Source organism: Geotrypetes seraphini, chromosome 2 (genome assembly GCF_902459505.1).
Source record: "Geotrypetes seraphini chromosome 2, aGeoSer1.1, whole genome shotgun sequence".
NCBI classification, from domain to species: domain Eukaryota; kingdom Metazoa; phylum Chordata; class Amphibia; order Gymnophiona; family Dermophiidae; genus Geotrypetes; species Geotrypetes seraphini.
In genome coordinates this window covers 225,913,956-225,929,042 of record NC_047085.1, presented here as the reverse complement: position 1 = coordinate 225,929,042, position 15,087 = coordinate 225,913,956, and the positions used below count along the sequence as shown (strand labels likewise).

Here is a 15,087-nt window from a genome sequence, read left to right as displayed (position 1 = left end):
GAAATCTGACTTTTTGCTCTCATTGCCATACCAAATAGCACAGTATCATATGATAATGCCACTGGGTTATCTAATAAACAATTAATTTGGTCCCAAATTGGGAAGGAAGAGCAGAAAAGAAAAGGAAGGGAAAGGGATAGGAAAGAGAGATACCAGAACATTGGGGGAGGAGGAGGAGACAGATACTAGATCTGAAGGGAGAAAAGGAGGAGAGAGATGCTAAAAACCACCTGGGGAGAGAGTGAGAGATGGAGGGAAAAAGACAGAGATGCCAAACCATGGGGGGAGTGGAGGGAAGAAGATGGGTGCCAGACCAATGGGGGGGGGAGGAAGAAATGGAAGGGAAAGGCAGACTGGTAGAGGCATAGAAATAGAGTAGATGCCATATGGAAGAGGCAGAGAGAAGGAAGAAAGTGGATGGAAGGAAGAGAATGACAAGAAGATGAGGAAAGCAGAAACCAGACAACAAAGGTAGAAAAAAAATTTCTATTTCTTTTCTTTGACTTTAGGATAAAGTAGTATTGTAGCTGTGTTGATAAAAGTTTATAAACCATTCCCTGCCAGTTGAAGATCTCTTCCTCTAGTTCTGTAGCCAGAACTATGATTTATAAAATGACAATTATCCAGAATATTGTTTCTTTTTATACTTTATTAAAATAAGTTCAGTATAAAACTATTCGAGGCTTGTGTGGATGTTATCAGTTGGTTTGTGAGGATAGGGACTGAGCTTGTTGGGATGGGGCAGGTGCAGAGACAGGGACAGTTTTTTCCCCCTGTCATTTTCTATTTTAGAATTCAAGGTTGACCATCCGCATTTTGAACTGTAATTGCTATATGACATTCTATATGAAGTCATTAGTTCAAAGTTTGTCACACTATGAACAATACATCCCAGACAACCAATTACTCAATTTTCAGCATATTACCAATGACCTTCTCGAAACCCTTAAATACATGACTAGATTTGTTTTTGATGCCTTTGACTTAACTTCCAGAACGTTGACTTTATTGATTTCCATGAGGAGACAGGCATGGCTGAGGGTTTCAAATCTAGATGCCAATATGCAGGAATGTTGGGCCAATATTCTCTGCTTAGGCAATGAGCTCTTTGGGGAAAAGATTGAAGAAGCCACTCAGAAGATCACTAAACATGAACAATCCATGTCAACACTTTCCTCCGTTTGAACTTCCAACCTCACACTACCAAATGATTTTACAATCCCAAGCGCTCCTCTTATTATTTTAGGTGCCAGTCCCATTGTCTAACACAATCAGACAGCCTGCACAAAGATGTCCTAAGCAGCAGAGATATCAGAAGAGCCAACCTCAAATGCAACATAAACCCCAGCAGTCTTTTTGACTCTCTTCTAGAGAGCCTAGCTAAAGTCCAACAGCCTCCTCCTCAAGATCTTCCCGTTGGAGGTTGTCTCATTCACTTCCAACACTGCTGGATCCTCATCGCATCAGACCAATGGGTCCTCGATATAGTGCGGCACGGTTATTCCCTACGACTACAACGATAACCAGTACCCAAGAAAGACAAGTGCAATATCCAGTCCAACCAAGCAAATCTTTATTGTTAAAAGTAAAGGCATATAGTTCCAACAAGGATCCAAGTTTCAGCAGCATAAGCTGTCTTCTTCGGGAGACAAATAAATTTTCTAATTGTAAAGCCAAACAAATATTGTACAACAGGCCAATGTAAATTTGTCACTGGTTCAAGAACACTACAGCATCTTTAGAGCTGTCCAATATATGTAAAGCCAAGGTTTTTTGCCTAGTGAGACACTGCCGCAATAGCACTAGTTTTGCACTTTAACATATTAAATTGGATTTACTTGGCAGGCCCGCCATTTTGCTGTCCAGCTGACGTTGCTTTTCTTTATCTTTGTGCAGCACTTTAGTGGCCATAGGCATTTGGAGTAGCACAACGTCAGAAGATAATATATAAACGGGGCCAAAATAAAAAAAACTTCGATTGGCGTCAATTTTCCGAGTATAGTAGGAGAGTTGCCCGGAGCTTACCTTAACTGCTGCTGCTCCATGGTATGGCAACCTGTGACTCGAAGTGGACCAGGTTCAGTTTCAGCTAGAGGACTCCTCTACCAACGACCATTTGTCATGGATGACCTGTCCCCCTATTGTTTTATGGCCTGGCCATTGAGTGATCATATATTTGAGTTGCAAAGGCTATGTGGAGGGTGTTGTCGTGATTCTTTTACAGGCAAGAAAGCACTCTACCTATTTGACCAAAGTTAAAACCTGGAGAGTCTTGAGGCCTGGATTGATGAGATCATCTCCTCCTTTTTGAGCATTAGTAGTAGCCCAGATATTGGCTTTTTTTGAAGAAGGGTCTGTCTTATCCTTCCTAAAAGTGCAAGTGGCAGTTCTGCTTCCATCTTAGAAGGAGCATTAGTGGGCTCACATCCAGATGTGCATTTTCTGATGTGTCCTATAGTTCCAACTGGAATCTTAATTTTGTTGTGAGATATCAATGGCTCTACCTTTTGAAACAATCAGGAAGATATAAAAGGATCTTACATTGAAATCGCTGTTTTTGTTAATAATTTTTTTGGCCATCCAGGGAGGGGGGGGGAGATGGGAGGTATAAAAGGTTTTTATTGATTATTTTTATGGATGGAAATAGGGGGGGAAGGGTGGTAAATTTTTGTGGTTTGTTAAATAAGTCTGAATGGTGATATATGTATAATTTCTGTTTAAAATATATATAGTATATTTCTGAAGCTATGGGAAAAATTTTATAGTTATTTTAATGATAAAGATTAGGTTGGGTGGGGGGAGGGTATTAATATGTAGGAATCTTGTAAAACTTAAGTGTTGTCTAAAGTGTAAAATGTTTAATTTTATTTTGTTTTCACTTATTGAATGTGTTGAAAATGAATAAAGAATATTTTTTTTTTTTAAATTTCTTTGGCCAAGAGGATTTAGAATTAGACCTTATCCTGCCAGTATCCCATTTTGTATTTTACAGAAGTAGGAGTTTCAATTTGTATGATTCCTTCCTTTCTTCCCAGGGTGGTTTTAGTTTTCCATTTAAATCAGGTGGTCACATTGGCTTTTTGAAGGGAAGATTGGCGTGAGGAGTACAATGCTTGTATGAGTTTCATAGATCCAGTTTATGCTTGTTGTTTTTGGTTCGGCAAGGAAAGGTGAGGCAGCCACAAAGATAGCCATTTCTCATTGGCCAAAAGAAATGATTACTTTGATGTATCTTCTCAAAGGTCAAGAAGATCCTAAGGTTTTCAGGGCTTATTCAACCAGAGGAATGGCAGCTTCTTGGGCCAAATCAAAGTCCATTTCCCCAGAAGATATTTAGAGAACTGCTTCCTGGTCTTCCTTGCTTTTCTTTGCCAGGTTTTACATATTAACTCCTGGATTCTATATGTCACCCATAGTTGGGTGCCATAATTTGCATGTGGATCCAAAACCTGTATACAACTTACATAACATAAATCTTTATTTATATACCGCATAAGCCTTTCAGTTCAAGGCGGTTTACAGGAGAAAACCAGGAGAAACATCAGATTTCAACATTTGAAGGTATAATATAAATTGAGTGGAACACATTTAACATTTAGCTGGGCTATAACAGAAGAATATAAGGGGTGAAATAATAAGTAGGAATTGTCTAATCTTTTAGGTCAGCAATGTGAAGTGAGAGTTAGTTTAAACTTGGTCGTCCTGTTTGGGTAAGAGGAACGTTTTTAGGAGCTTTCTGAAATGCATGTAAGAGGTTGAAGATCAGACCAGTTGACTCCATACTGGATCTTTGGAAGCTGCTTGATAGGATAAGAGTGTAGTGATGAATCTCTTATGGGTAAAACCTTTAATTGAGGGGAAGGCAGAGAATGACTGAGGTGAAGTGGATTGTCTGGATCTGGAGAATGAGAATTGAGGCAACCAAATTTGAAAATTACTTTGAATAAGTACAAATCTTATTATAGAGAAAATTAAGTTTGGATAGTCTACATTTGCTTTGTTATAGGGATATTCTTGAACTTATAGGGAAGAGCTCAAAGCTGTTGAATTTATGTCTTTTTCTGCTGGCTGATAGACATAACCCATAAATTCTGGACTGGTCTGGTTGGACTCGAGGAAAGAAAATCAGCAAGTAATACCAAAATTTTCCTTTTCACACTGCTGCTTCCTTGTTTGCTAAATCACAGAAATTGAATTGCCTTGTTCAGGATTTAGGGATTTTTATTTTGTTGTGAGGTATATCCTGTGTGTTCATCTGCTGTTTTCTTGAGTGGAAAACCTTTTTTGGACAGGTAAAGTTGGTGTCTCTTCTACCTCCTCCCAAATTTCTTTTTACTGTGCTTCATAGGTTGTTGTGTTTTGTTTTCTTATATTTATCTTACAGAAGAGAAGCGCAATGACATGTCCAGTCATCCTACCTTCCGCAAAATTTATTGTGACGCTGTACCGTATTTCTTCAAGAAGGTATGATGTTTGGGGAGAGAATAATAATTAGGGTTTAAAATGTGTTAGAAAAGAGGGGCAGGATAGAGGGGCAGAGTATGGTAGAAATCCTTCATGCTGTTGAGGTGGGGTATGTTTTTGTTGCATGGGATGGTAAGAAGATGCCTACTTCCAAGTCTTTTGTGGAGATGGATGGTAAGATGGCATTAAGGAGAGAGATGGGTAATCTGTAGTAGTAATTAGGGTTTATTGCCACAGCAACAATTAGGCTCTGGGATGTTGAGGGAATGCTGTGAAGCTAATCTTATTCTGGGAGGGTCATAAGGGATCAGTAGTCTATCAATGAATGCCGGGGTATTAGTTTGTATAGTTTTAAAAGTCAAGAGGGCAATTTGTAGAATTTTGTAGAATAGCACCCAGTGCTGCAATAGTTGGTGCTGATTTGCAATATATAGAATATGGTCCATACTCTATCACTGTAGTGGGATCTGGGAAGCTGTCTTGGTCCATCAGCTTCTCACTATGTGTTAGGGAATTTTCAGAAGTTGATGCAGGTAGCCAGATGATAAAATGAAAGGTTTTGAGAGAAGGAGCTCTGGAAAAATGAGAGAGAAACAACCACCATGGCTACTTTGAGGTTTTATTAGCAGCCTGACTTCTTCTACTGGAATTGAAAAAAATTATTGTTGTGGAAGGGGATGAAGAGAGGAACTACAGAAGAAACTGCCCCAACATGTGGATATAAAGTGACCAAGAATAGTGGTTATAGAAAGGTAATGTGGCTTCCATGCGGAGAGGGCAATACTTCCAAAAACAGCTGATACTTCTACCAAAAGCAGCCCTAGTGACTTTCAAAATCATGAGTTACTTTAAAACGGTGGTCTCAAACTCGCGGCCCGCCAGGCACTATTTTGAGGCCCTCGGTATGCTTATCATAATCACAAAAGTAAAATAAAACAGTTTCTTGATCATATGTCTCTTTAGCTATAAACGATAATATTATTATTAAGACTTAACCAAAAGGAAAGATTTATAAACTATAAAGAGTTTTTACCTCATGCAAAATTGTCATTTCTTTAATAAGACATTAACTATTTTTTTCTGAGGCCCTCCAAGTACCGACAGATCCCAAAATGTGGCCCTGCAAAAGGTCTGAGTTTGAGACCACTGCTTTAAAACAAAATTACAATATGTATCACATCCCCTTCCTGCCCTATTCTCTCACCATGCTGTTCAGCTTTTCAGGGCTGTGCTGATGCAAGGTTTGGCTGTACCTATCAGAATTGTCTTATCAGTTCCCTTCTGGTTATCTGTATGTGTAGGAGTATAAAAGATTCTTACTGACTCCATTTCCCAGGTACGTGTGGTGTATCCAAAAGGCAGCTGGTTTGAAGAAGGAATGAAAATGGAGGCTATCGACCCGTTGAACATGGGCAACATATGTGTGGCCTCTGTGCGCAAGGTAAAGGAGCAGCTGGGAAGATAGAAAATGTGTAGTACAAAGAGGGCAATTCTATAAAGGAATAACTAGAATTAACCTATTCTATGAAATAAAGTAGCTGCCTACATTCAGTTATAAAACACTAGAATAATTGGGTATATATGTGTGTATGTGATTAGGTGTGAGCACTTGCACCAGCCAGAGCTGATGGAAAAGCTCATGCATAAATGCTGTAGATAGATGCATAGAGGGGCATAATCAAAAGAAACGTCTAAGTCGGATTTGAATGTAGGGCGCTAGTCGGCCAAAGTCGGCAGTGGCAAAATGTCCATTCTTGAAAAATATGTCTAAAATTATTTTTTTTGAGAATTGTCTATCTAAACGTCCAGGCTATTATTTGGCCAGACCGCCAGGTCGTCTATCTTTATACCACATTCTTGACCATAAATTCATCCACGTCCCAAACGCCCAGAACAAGACCTTTTAGACGTGGGAGGGGCTGGATGGACTGGTGACCCAGACGTGGCAATAGAACAGTGGGGCACTTTACAGGGCACCTCTGTGAACTTCACAAAAAGGGTGCCACATAAACATCTCACCAGAACTCCCTTACAGGCTGTGATGAACCCCCCCCCAACCCACTATACCCACCGGTCTTCAATCTCAATAGCTGTTATGGCTGCAGGTGCACCTATATGGCAGTACAGTAGGGTTTTGGTGGGCTCACATTTTCCACCATGAATGTAGTGGATAGAATGACTTAAGGGCCTGGGTCCTCTCTCTATGGTTCACTAGCGCACTCCCCAGACTCACCTGTATGCAGCTTTACTAGGCTTTCCTATGCCAGGTGCTGATGTTCTGGAGGCAGGTATGTTATGTTTTTATTTTGATCTTTGTGGGGGGATGCAACAGAGTCAGTGAACACAGGGGGGAGTGTGTATGGGTCTTTACTTTGTCCCTGCAGTGGTTATATGGTCACTTTCGATACCTTTAGGGCAATTATACCTGTTTTTACGTCATCTTAAGTCACAACGTATAAGTTCCATCCAGGAAGTCTCTAAAACCTTTGATTATCCCTGCTGATCAACTAAGTCTCTGCCATTATTTTCAGTATAGTTGATAGTCTCAGTCAGGAGCTACTTATTGTGCTACTGTGAACTCTTCCTTGGCTCTGGTTCTATGGGAGTTCCATTGCTCATGCACTGGTCATCAGCTTGCAGGGTGAGATTTCTTCCATTATATGTAACATCTTTGTGGGTCCATTCATTGACATGGGACATAGTTGCTTCTCTGACTGTGGCACATGTTCACTCAGGTTGTGATCACCAGCTTGCGTGGAGCTCATTTCATTTCTACGAGACCTGGAATTGCTTCCAAGCTATGTTGGACTTTCATGGATCCTTTTCTTGATGCAGGACATGGCTGCCACTATGTCTGTTATACGCATTCCACGACTTGCTGTCTAGCATAGCCCAATCTCTGATGGTCAAGTGTAGCTCCACCTCTTCAAGCTGAGTGCAGACCCTACTCTGGGAGTCAAGCACAGGTGCTTCCGAATGTAGAGCGCTTCTACAGGTCAAGTGCAGGGTTGGCTGTGCTTTCTTTGGGTTCTGTGTGTCTGTTTTCCATCCTCTGCTGGCACAATGGATTTGATTGTCTGTATATGGCTCAGTTGGCCTTTGACTCTACTGTATGCCAATATTTAGTCTCTTAGGGAGGGGAGGGAAAAGACTGATTTCAACTCGGCCTTTCCATTGATTTGCTCAGAGAGTCTCTTGGCCTGGTGGCTTGGTCTTTGGTTTTTGATGGGACTGTTCATCAGAGTCTTTTTAGCATTCTTTTATCTGCCCCCACCCTGTTAAGATTGCTTTGCTATATCACACTCATTATCTGGATTAATCTGTTGCTGATGACAAAGAAGGAAAAAATTATCTTACCTGATAATTTTATTTCCTTTTAGTCATAACAGATGAATCCAGCGTCCCGCTGCTTTGCATTGGACTAATTGTTATCCTTCTGTCTCTGTACTGTGAAGGGGGAGTTCTATACCTATTTGGGCTCAATGATTGTCCTTTTGCTTTGGGCTGACCAGGGAGATTACTATCCTATAAGACAGAGCTCAGTTTGGTTCACTTGCTGGTAGATGTCATAACCATTCATCTCTGGATTCATCTGCTGTAATAAGGAAAAAAAACTATCTGTGGCTGGCGTACAACTATGGAATGCCTTGCCTGGTATCCTGCGCTTTTGTATGGGGAGGATGAATTTTAAGAAAATGCTGAAAACTCAATTGTTTGCCAATGCCTTCTTATGCTAAGATGTATTTCAGTTAATAATTGCCTTCTAGAATTTTTCTGACATCAAAGTATGATTTAAAGCTTGTTTGTACTTCTGAACTGATCGAATTTGTGCTCTATTCCTGTTATAACAGGGATGATTAACGATGTTGCCTTGATATGTCTATGTTATTCGTGATAATCGGAGGGAAACAAGATTCTCTATATGTCATATGGAAACCGCATAGTTGTATGCGGTATATAAATTTTTAAATAAATAAATAATTTTTCCTTAGCCTATTTTTAATGGCCTGACCTGCTTCTCTCATTCCTTCTGCTGGTAATAATTCTTAATTATGCTACCTGAACAGCCTATAGTTTTCAGACTAATCAGAATCTACAAATTAATTAGGCACGTATACTGTTCTTATGCATTTGTATCTTATGCATATTCATTAACATCAGTTTCTGCCTTCAATGCTTTTCTCTTCCTTTTATTTTAGGTCTTGTTAGATGGTTACCTCATGGTGAGCATGGATGGAGCTACCTCTGGAAGTTCTTCGGATTGGTTCTGTTACCATGCCTCCTCCCATGCCATTTTCCCTGTTGGATTCTGCAAGAAATATGACATTGACCTGATACCCCCTAAAGGTGAGGATCTGAATCTCTCCATCCCCACTCCACACCTTTCTCATTCTCTGCTTTCTTCCTACCCTCCCATTCACAGGCTTTTGTCCAATTGTACTTTCCAGTACAATAGGGATAGTTTGCTGAACCAAGAGTCTTGCTTCTGCGAGTCCGTTGTAGGAGATACTGATTAATGTTTCATCACCCCCTTCTTCTCCCTGTTCTCTGCTGCCCCCAGTCAGTTATTTCTTTTGCAAATGAACCTGCTGGAGCAACTTTGATCTGCTCAATCTTTTCTGTTTTTCAAGTATTTTTGCATGTTTTCATGGGATTTTGTGTTCCTGTTCAGATCCAGTGACTGCCTAGCCTGCATGAGAGAAGCAGACTTCAATCTGCAACTGACAGGTGGATCCTTCGGGGACCTGCTTAGCCAGCCTGCTTGAACTGTAGAGCTCAGGGGGTTTCCCCTGCTGCTTGCTCACTCCTTGACTTAATCAGGAGTGCTAGCACAAACTGTACAAGCACCAATTGTGTTTCTTCGGAGCGCACATGTTGTTGGCTGCACTTTCTTCCCCCCTGTTTGTGGCATTTGGATTCTGGTCCCAGGGGTTGAGGCTCTGGCCTGACTGGCGACTGAAGAGTCAGAAGAAGCAGCTTTCCTGGTGGCAGAGGTCCTCTCCTATTCTCAGCTACCCTGAGAAAAGCTATGGCAGGCTGCAGCACATCTTCTCAGTGTCTGGTCTTTGAGTAGGGTTATTACAGCCCTCGGGAGGGGGTTGGTCTGAATTAGTGGTTTTTAAGGTTGTACTGTTTTGTAACCTTGTTCCCCCACCCCAGAAATCCCAAAATTGCTGGGATTTGAGGTCCTTTGGTGGAGTTAAGCTGTTTTTTCAGTGGGAAATTCTGGCAGCAGCCATCTTGGGTTTTTTTCCCCAATTTGAATTCTAAGTTCTCAAACTTCTTTAAAAAGCCTTGTTTTTGTTTCTAACCACCAGGGATGGAGTCCCCATGCTCCAATAACATGAATTCATGTTAGGCTTGTGCCAGATGAGCACCCAAAGAGCACTGTTGCGCCACATGTTCTGCAGCACAGGCTGGGGAGGTGGGGACCTCAGTTCAGCATCTGACCATCTTATTAGTGCTGCCAAAAGACTGTTGGGGGATGATTTTGTCCTTCCTGAGTCCGTTAATGCTGCACCAATGCTTAGTAAGGGTGCTGATGGCCCCACAATGAAATGAAAGCGCTCTAACCCTCCTCTTGAAGGGGGTTCTCGGTTCTCTATGCCCTTTACACCTGACTTTGTGAATTTGCTCTTGCAAGCCTATGTCAGCGGTGTTGTGTACATTCTGGGTCAGTTGAACAGCACCCATCTGCGCAGCCTCTCTGTGTTTCTGCATCTCTAAGGAGACCCGTTTCTCCCCCGGACTCTGACAGTTGGTCAGACGGGGTCACTGAAGATGATGATCTGGACGCTTATCCTCTTTCACAGAGTGAAGCTTTAGTCAGAGATGTTGCAGCAGGGGGTTTTGACCTGTTCCTGGGGTTATTTGGGGCGCTGATTCAGAAAATTGCATTGGATAGACCGCCTCAGCTCTAGTTCCTTAGATATGGTTATGGGATAGTAGATATGCCTTTGGGATAGTAGAACCAAACATGAACATTGGGCAAAAAAGATTGACCTTTGAGGGAATAAATGGTGGATGGAGGACAAAATGTAATCAATGAATGAACCTTTGGTTGCACAAAATAGAATCATACTGCCACCACTACATATAAAAGCTATGCCTAATGAAACAATTTGTAAAGGCTTTGAATAAAGACGGTTCATGCATTGAATACATAGTACATATGTTACCTGGACATATGTTACCTGGAAAAACTGAAGGCAGGATTTTTTATGGGTGAGCAGAATGAAGAGTGGTATATGGCACATGTTCTATATCTCAAATACTAGAGCCAATATAAGAAAACTGGTGCCATTTTTTGAATCAGCAGGTCAAATATATCCAGAAACAGTTCTAACATTTGAGGCACCAAAATGAGTGTTGACTAGTGTTATCTTTGTGCTAATGAGTCCTAGCTGCATGAGGAAGCTGGCTTCTAAGGCTTCCATTTCCAGATGGATTCATATGGCTGTTTCTTCAGCAAATATTGGGTGTGGTAAGCAACCATCAATTTTGTTGAGAGCACACACTGAGGAGTGCGACTTCTTCATGGTCAGAGCCCCAGACAGTTCTGCCTAAGTTTTGTAGGGCAGCTACATGGTTCACCCTCCACACTATCCCAAAATTTTATAGAATGGATGTTTTTGGGTTTTCGGTCCTAGAAGTAGGTTCATCTGCCCCACCTTAGACTCAGGGGACTGCTTTGGTATATTGCTCTAGTTCAAGACTCATATGCCTTTTGCACTAGAAGGGAAGATTAGGTTCTTACATCAATAATCTTTCTAGTAGAAAGGCATATGAGCCTTGAAGGCCTGCTCTGTCAGATTTCACTTAGCCTGCTTACTGTCTCGGACAAGTTTGTATTTCCAGATGTTTGGTTCTGTACTGTCAAACAGGTATGAAGAGTGATGAGATACCTCTCTACTTCTGTTTTGCTTTCAGGTTCTTTTAGGTATCTGTTATGTTTTACTCAGTGTGAAAAAATAAATAAAATCAAGAAAATTTTCAATAAAAAGTTAAACACAATAATGTACTAAAGAAAATATTTTTTTTTAAAAGTAAATGTGCTATTCACTCTATGAAGATTCCAGCCAGCCGAAGTTATACGACTTTGCTGGCATTCTGACGAACCAGCTGGGGGTCTGCCATATGATATCATCAAACAGGCTCTTACTGCTTTTTTATTGCCCTTTAATTGCTCTAAATTGTCCATTTAGTTAATAAGATTAAAAATTCTGTATTAATGCTGTATTTTAGCACAAATAACTAATACTATAAACTCCTCAACGTTTGCCAAAAGGTGCTTAAAAAGATACAAAAGGAGTGGCCTCTCCTTTTGTATTTTAGCACAAAACATTTGTTTTCAAAACTCCAGATTACACACAAAATTGGCTCCTTTCCTTTTGCAATAGAACTGCAAAGAGCCAAATGAGAGGCTGTAAGTATTATATATAGTAAATATTAGTGCTAGTTGCACTCAGACAGGTGGCTTGTTCATTTCCACCTTGTTTTAAGCGATGTTCCTATTGTAATTAATTTGTTTATTGTAATCGTTACAGATTTGCCTTTGTCGGGGAAGTCCCCATACCCTTCCTGTTTTCTTGCTTTACTTATAGTGGTTTTCAACTGCTTTGGTACCAACTGAGGAGCTATAGCACAGCACAGGGATACAGGAGACAGAGTCAAAAAAATGTAGATGATGTCTTCTAGACACGTTGCAATTAAAGGTGAATAACCCATTGGTTCAAGACTCGTATGTCTTTCTACTAGAAAGAAGATTATTGAAGGAAGAACCTAATCTTCCCTTAGCATACACTAATCAATGGAGGGTTAAGTGACTTGTCCAGGGTTACAAAGTACATCTCTGGGATATGAACATGGCTTCCCTGGTTCTTGGCCTACTGCTATAACCATTAAACTACTCCTCCCTGCAGAAGCATGATGACATACAGGTTGCTTCTTCTTCCTTTGGTAATAAATTCCCTTACAAATGGGAAGCTTTTTGTTATTTTTCTCTTGCCATTTGGAAAACTTCATATTTTTGCCTGAATCCCAAGGCAAGTATTTGGTCCCTGACCATAACCCTCCTTCTGTGGGAGACTGTCATATTGAAGGTTTTTTTTTCTTCTGTAGGATATGAAAATAAGGTCTTCAGTTGGGAAGCTTACCTGGCAAAGAACAAGTTGAAGGCAGCCCCTGCACGGCTCTTCGACACAGTGAGTACAAAGCCTACACCTCAGGCATTTTTGCCATTCCCAACCTGAACAAAGTACTATGGTTATCCTGTTAAATTTAGTTTTTCCTTATGTCCATTTAGACTAGTCCAGAACAAGTGGATTGTGTCTGTCAGCCAGTGGGTGGAAACAGAGAAAGAAAGAAAGCAGTTCCAAGTGATTTACCTCTTAAGGGTATTTGGCAGCAAAGAACACTCAAGGGGCTTTTTTTCTCTGTCTCCAAGCAGATGTTGGATGAACTGTGCAACTTCTCCTTGGTGCTTCACAGTCAGATTCTGACCTGATTGATATCAGTTGAACAGAATCAGAACAGAATCAGTTGAACTGAATCAGAATCAGGTCTTACCTGATTGATATCAGTTGAACAAGAGGGTTATGAATGGTTGAACTGTGCTCATTTTCCTTGATGAAGATTATATTTGAGCTAGGGTGACACTTTTGGTTCTGAGCAACTTCCCACCCAGCTAGGGTGATATACGGTGGTTTCTCCTTCCCCTTTGTTTTCTCTATTTCCAGAACTATGCATGCCTACTATTCATTAAAAAAGGACAGTTTTTCTGATCTGGATGAGTCAATTTATTTTTCTTAATAGATATAGTTCAGCTATGATTCATAACTCAACTGTTCAATGGTATTTCGAACTAGACAGTTCAACTGTACTTATAACTGTTACATTCAGCTATGTTTAAACTAAAATCAGTAGTGGTTTTCCTCTGCATAACTCATGTTTCTTGTTCAAACAACGTAATTCTGCTGCTGTTTGTGCTACTCCAAACTAGATGGGTCGGTGTATTTCACCCTGAGATAGTCATCTGGTTGAGCATGATAACTCTGTTGTAGAGAATGACACGGTGAAAAAATTGGTCCCCGTCACCGCCCCGTCCCCGTCTCACCATCCCCGTCACCGCCCCGTCCCCGTCTCACCATCCCCGTCACCGCCCCGTCCCCGTCTCACCATCCTCTTCACCGCCCCGTCACCGCCACTGCCACCCCATTCACCGCCCCGTCACCGCCACTGCAATCCCATTCACTTTTCTTTATTTACGTATAAAGGAAACATTCTTTAAAACTTTAAAACTTAGTTAAATATTAGTTAATAACTATACAAAAACAAAACACGCAGAGAAAAAATTAATTAATATAAATTCCCTGACTTCCCTGCACTGTCCCCCCTTGAAGGTCTGTCCCCATCCTGAAAGCCTGATGCCCCCCCCCCCCGACGTCCGATACATCCCTCCCCCCGAAGGACCGCCGACTCCCCAACAATATCGGGCCAGGAGGGAGCCCAAATCCTCCTGGCCATGGCGACCCCCTAACCCCACCCCGCACTACATTACGGGCAGGAGGGATCCCAGGCCCTCCTGCCCTCGACGCAAACCCCCCTCCCCCCAACGACCGCCCCCCCCAAGAACCTCCGACCGCCCCCCCAGCCGACCCGCGATCCCCCTGGCGACCCCCACGACCCCCCCTTCCCCGTACCTTTGGTAGTTGGCCGGACAGACGGGAGCCAAACCCGCCTGTCCGGCAGGCAGCCAACGAAGGAATGAGGCCGGATTGGCCCATCCATCCTAAAGCTCCGCCTACTGGTGGGGCCTAAGGCGCGTGGGCCAATCAGAATAGGCCCTGGAGCCTTAGGTCCCACCTGGGGGCGCGGCCTGAGGCACATGGTCGGGTTGGGCCCATGTGCCTCAGGCCGCGCCCCCAGGTGGGACCTAAGGCTCCAGGGCCTATTCTGATTGGCCCACGCGCCTTAGGCCCCACCAGTAGGCGGAGCTTTAGGATGGATGGGCCAATCCGGCCTCATTCCTTCGTTGGCTGCCTGCCGGACAGGCGGGTTTGGCTCCCGTCTGTCCGGCCAACTACCAAAGGTACGGGGAAGGGGGGTGGGGGGGTCGTGGGGGTCGCCAGGGGGATCGCGGGTCGGCTGGGGGGGCGGTCGGAGGTTCTTGGGGGGGGCGGTCGTTGGGGGGGAGGGGGGTTTGCGTCGAGGGCAGGAGGGCCTGGGATCCCTCCTGCCCGTAATGTAGTGCGGGGTGGGGTTAGGGGGTCGCCGTGGCCAGGAGGGTTTGGGCTCCCTTCTGGCCCGATATTGTCGGGAAGTCGGCGGTCCTTCGGGGTGGGGGTGCGAGTGGTCCTGCCGGGGGGGGGGATGTATCGGACGTCGGGGAGTCGGCCGGGCAAGAGGGCTTGGGCTCCCTCTTGCTCCGATCGCGGGTGCGGGTGGGAGCGCGTGCGAGCGGTCGTTCGGGGTGGGGGTGCGAGCGGTCCTGCTGGGGGGGGGGTGAATCGGGCGTCGGGCGGGGTGGGAACTATGTTTTAAAACTTTTGTATACCATGCGTGAAAATACGGTAAATAGCGGTTCCTAGAAGGGGGTACATTGGCCCGCGGGGACAAACCTGT

At 43.1% G+C, this 15,087-nt stretch overlaps 1 protein-coding gene across 3 annotated transcripts in view; it reads left to right on the top strand.

The window, feature by feature from the left end:
* Positions 1 to 15,087, top strand: part of L3MBTL2 (L3MBTL histone methyl-lysine binding protein 2) — a 90,941-nt gene that overhangs the window by 37,063 nt on the left and 38,791 nt on the right. For all 3 annotated transcript variants that reach the window (XM_033935063.1, XM_033935064.1, XM_033935065.1), the window contains exons 10-13: positions 4,385 to 4,464; positions 5,801 to 5,905; positions 8,664 to 8,811; positions 12,586 to 12,668. In XM_033935063.1, the coding sequence (XP_033790954.1) occupies positions 4,385 to 4,464; positions 5,801 to 5,905; positions 8,664 to 8,811; positions 12,586 to 12,668 (416 nt within the window). The remainder of the gene's footprint in view (positions 1 to 4,384; positions 4,465 to 5,800; positions 5,906 to 8,663; positions 8,812 to 12,585; positions 12,669 to 15,087) is intronic.